This window comes from Dioscorea cayenensis, chromosome 7, assembly GCF_009730915.1.
Source record: "Dioscorea cayenensis subsp. rotundata cultivar TDr96_F1 chromosome 7, TDr96_F1_v2_PseudoChromosome.rev07_lg8_w22 25.fasta, whole genome shotgun sequence".
NCBI classification, from domain to species: Eukaryota; Viridiplantae; Streptophyta; class Magnoliopsida; order Dioscoreales; family Dioscoreaceae; genus Dioscorea; species Dioscorea cayenensis.
In genome coordinates, this window is record NC_052477.1 from 26,034,280 (window position 1) to 26,038,994 (window position 4,715).

The window sequence follows — 4,715 nt, forward strand, 5'->3', positions numbered from 1 at the left end:
TTGGATCTATTACGTTGAATGTTTGTTTTGGAACGAACCTGAGATCAAAATTTAAAATTTATATAAAATAAGAGCATAAATGTATTAAGATATTAATTTCACATTTATATATGTTTCTTGTTTCTCTTAAATAATGGATAGTTGTCATCTATTTATAAAAAAAACTATTTTATAAGTTAAGAAAATACATGTGTTTTACTTTCACGTGAGATTATCTAATGTGGCTTTGAGTGTAAAGTTGAATTTTTTTTTTTTTTGTAATTATGTTTTTTAATAGTAACGGACAAACCATGTAAAATATATTGGATAAGTTGAATAAAAATATCATGTAAAATATATTGGATAAGTTGAATATAAATACAAGGATACTTAGCAGATAAATGTTATACTAATAAAATTGAAATACACTCATAATAACAAAATTGGAATGACTAAAGGACTCATACCTCATTAGTACTGGTCTCATTATAAAAAATGAGTATGAGACACATAAAAGATCTTGAGTTTAAATTTTACTAGATACAATGATAATAAAGAGTTCCCGGTTGTGGGTGAGGACTTTTTTACGCAAACCCCGTGTCGCATAATGAGGGTGAAAAAATTGAAATGTTGCGGAGCAAAAACAAGTGATTAAACCTCCTATAAAATTAAAAAAAACAAAAGAAAGTTGATGAGGAGAACAAAAATGTAGTGTTAATGAAATGACAAAGTTTTTAATTGGTAATTTAAGTAGCTAGAGAATAAAGAGACATCAACAAAAGACTCCACAACCCATTGAAAATCCGGCCACTTTTTCCGTAAAAGGAATTTTTTTAGTGCCTTTTTTTATAATTTATTATTATCTGAAAAAATTTTAATTCACTTATAACTCGTTCATATTATTTAAAAAAAAAAAATCAAAATGTGCTTATATTACTATGGAGGAAATTACATAATAATTATGGATTTAATAGATAAAAATTATTATTTTATAGTAGAAAACATATTCAAACCAAATGAATTTGTTCAAGTTTTGTTTTTGTTTGATTGGATTGTGCTTATATTAAATTCAATTTTTTAAATCAAATTTAAATTTAAAAAACAAACAAAATTTAATAATTTAATTAATACCAATATTTTCTTATTTACTCTATATTTGTGCAAGTCTCACATCCCTGCATTATGTAAATATATATATTTTTTTTGAAGAAGGATTTGTTTTCGTAAAAATTATTAAAATAAATTTAAAAATAAAAAAATGTATTAATTAAATTCACGCTGGCGGGAAAACCTTAAACCGGGCGGCCGTCGTCGTTTTCCTGATTCTCTCGCCGACTTTCGTCGTTTCCTCTCCTTTTCCAACGCGTGGCAATACTAGTCTGACACTCATCCTATAAAACGATGCCACGTAACCAGGTCTATGTTAACCATTTTCTTCTCTCAAACCAACTCCCCCACGCCTTCACCAACCTTTTCATACAAATCTAAAACGAATAATTTAATAAATAAATAAATAAATATAAAAAAAGAGCAAACCCTCCCTCGCCGGCGCGATCATCGTTCACCATGGCCGCCGCCGCCGCCTCCGCCGCCGCGCAGCTCCGTGCTTCCCTTCTCCCAAACCCTAGCGATCCTCCCCGTTCCCCCACCCGCTTCCCTCGTCTCTCCTCCCTCCACCTACCCAGATCCGCCACCCTCCATCCCCGCCTCCTCGCCGGATCCCCCTCTCTCCCGCCGTATGGCCCTCGTGGTCCGCGCGGCACTGGAGGAGGCGGCGGCGGTGGCTCCTCGGACTCCAACGACGATGATCATCAGCACGACAGGAAACCCTCGCGATCCGATCCATTGAGTCTTTTCATTGAAGGATGGAGATCCCGCGTAGCCGCCGACCCGCAGTTCCCTTTCAAGGTCCTCATGGAGGAGCTTGTCGGTGTGAGCGCCAACGTGATTGGCGACATGGCGACTCGCCCTAACTTTGGCCTCAACGAACTCGACTTCGTCTTCTCCACCCTTGTCGTTGGCTCCATCGTCAACTTCGTGCTGATGTATCTCCTGGCGCCCACTGCCGCTGCCGCCGGTGCTGTGTCGTCGTCGCTCCCTCCTTTCGTGTTTGCTGCCGGACAGTACTCTGCAGGGGCTCGGGTGGCGGCTCTTTTCTCGAAGGGTTTAGCGTTTGCGGCTGTTGGATTCGCTGCTGGATTGGCTGGGACGGCGATCTCGAATGGGCTTGTCTCGCTGAGAAAGAGGATGGATCCAGGGTTTGAGACTAACAACAAGCCACCGCCGACGGTGCTGAATGCGCTGACTTGGGCAGCGCATATGGGGGTGAGTGCGAACGTGAGGTACCAGACGGTGAATGGATTGGAGTTCTTGATGGCCAGAGTGCTGCCGCCGGCGGGGTTCAAAGCGACGGTGGTGGTGCTGAGGTGCTTGAACAATTTGCTGGGAGGAATGACATTTGTTATGCTGGCGAGGTTGACTGGATCGCAGAAGGTGGAGGAGGAGGAGAAGGGGGAGAAGGAGAGGTTGATCCTGGTGAGCAGAGAGGAAGAAGATGGAAATGGAGATGGGAGGAGTGCAGCAGAAGAGTGAGCTTCATTGCAATGTAAGCTGTTAACTACTCTGCTTTACTGTTGTTGTTAGGAAGCAAACTTAGAACTCTCTGGCTTTAGTTATTGTGGGGAATGCCGAGTTTAGCCAGTACTCATCGACTGTTTTATTTGAATAATCATGAGTTTGCTGGAATTTTCATCTTCTTTTTATGGTTTTGATATCTAAAAAACTTGGTTTTTTTTTACTGGTCTTGTTCATGCTTTGCCATCAAATGTAGAATTCTGACATTGATCAATGTGAGATTGTAGAGTTTGAATTGAACTGTTGAGTTGAACTGTCAGGTGGTTTATATGAATAATCAGACTATGACTGGCTTGTTTTCCTATATGGTGCTTAAAATTTTGAAAAGATGGCTTTTTACTGCTCTTTGTCATGTTTTGCCATAATATGTATAATTCTGGCATGGATTGTGTTGGGAATGTGAAGTTTGAATGGAAATATCAGCTGCATTATATGAATAATCAGGATTTCGCTGGAATGCCCTCTCTTTTATGGTTCTTGTCATTTTGAAGAAAGATGGTTTTATTTTGCTGCTCTTCTTCATGCTTTGCGATCCGATGTATATTCCTTGCATAGATCCTTTGTAAGAATGTAAAGTTCCAATGGAATCATGAGCAGATTATGTGAATAAGCAGTATTGGTCATTGTGATAGTGTAATTTGAACAATGGAAGTTTGTTGGGGATGTCCAAAAATTTGTGGGTGTTGAAATTGAGAGGATTTATGTAATTATTTTGTTTGAAAGATATGGTATGAAATGTGTGTGGAATCTGGTGTTGATTGGTTGGATCATTACTTGCTGCATGCTGGATTCCTTCCCTGATTAATTAGCTAGGGAAACTGGTTCCACTTTGTTTGAGAATATGCTTTTGTTTGCCATTGAATATGTATATCCATCAGTGAGTAGCTTGTATGAATCTGGACCTGATGACTTTCTCCCTTGCGCTAAGTTTTGCCTAAATTTTGTTCATTATAAGAAGCATTATTTATTTCGCAGTCTAATAGGTGAAACAGAGTGAATTACCCTGTTTCCTTTTCTTTGGCTTAAATTTTTGATGGTACAAACGACTTATCTCATGATTTTGCTGCCTTGGATTGACATATTTAGCAGTAGAGTAAGCTTACTCTAGGTATTTCCTATGTGGCTAGTTGGTTTTTTTCTAGAGAATCCCATCAATGAATATGGATGGTATTTCCCTTAAGTATTGGTATCAACCTGGTGTCAAGTTCACATTATTATATCATAGATCTTCCATTTCTAATACTTGGAATATGTACCTATGACACGAACTTGGTCAGTTTGCACATTAATCATTTTCTCACTAGGTTGCTGATTCACTGTTCTTGCTCATATTAAACTAGTCTTGCTGTTCAAATGATGATTTCACTTGATTTTCCTCCCCATCATTGATTTATTCTGAGAGAATGTTCCATTAACACAGGACATCCAATTTTACTTGGGCAATCTTTTGGGCACTGGCAATCTGTTTAACCTGTAGGGGGTTTCGAATTTAAGCATATGGCATTCAAGTTATTAGCCAATGATGCCTTGTTACAGATTGCTTTCATAATTCTGGAATCTGTCTTATGACTATATTTTCTATGATTTTAAGCTAAATCTTTTCTTTAAATACATCTGTCCCTCAACATGAAAGTTTCTCTTCATTTACACTACAATTTCACGCACTAGCTCCTCTGATCAAAGACTTTATCCTCAAGGATACACAGCCTTTGTATTTTTAACTGCTGCAAAGAAAGAGATTATGATTCATAATTTGTTCCAGAGTTGTCTGTTACTTATAGTCTGCAATTTGATGGAAATTCTGCATCAGATTTGTCTGCAATAGCTCAAAGAATTCACCCATGTGTTCTTTAAACAATCAACTTTGTATACTGAGTCTTGTTCTTCAAAGAAAGCCTTGACATCTCACACTTAAATACACACACAAACACAAACTTATCATTTAACATTGTGTATCATGTTGTGGTATTACATGTATTGATTGAATCACAACAACAGCGCACACGAATATCTCCAATTCTGTGCAAACATGCTATTTTGCTTCTTCTTCTTCTATGCACCCTGGAGTTTTAGGATTAGCAGATGGTGTCGCCATGTTTTGG

At 38.1% G+C, this 4,715-nt stretch overlaps 1 protein-coding gene across 1 annotated transcript; it reads left to right on the forward strand.

Moving 5' to 3' along the window:
• The first annotated feature begins 1,482 nt into the window (after positions 1–1,482).
• Positions 1,483–2,913, forward strand: LOC120264249 (protein RETICULATA-RELATED 3, chloroplastic-like). The gene has a single exon (XM_039272048.1). The coding sequence runs from the start codon at positions 1,546–1,548 to the stop codon at positions 2,569–2,571; it is 1,026 nt and encodes a 341-aa protein (XP_039127982.1). The 5' UTR covers positions 1,483–1,545; the 3' UTR covers positions 2,572–2,913.
• Positions 2,914–4,715: the final 1,802 nt, after the last annotated feature.

Coding starts and splice junctions, on each gene's coding strand:
- LOC120264249 (XM_039272048.1), top strand. CDS start 1,546: ATGGCCGCCGCCGCCGCCTCCGCCGCCGCGCAGCTCCGTGCTTCCCTT.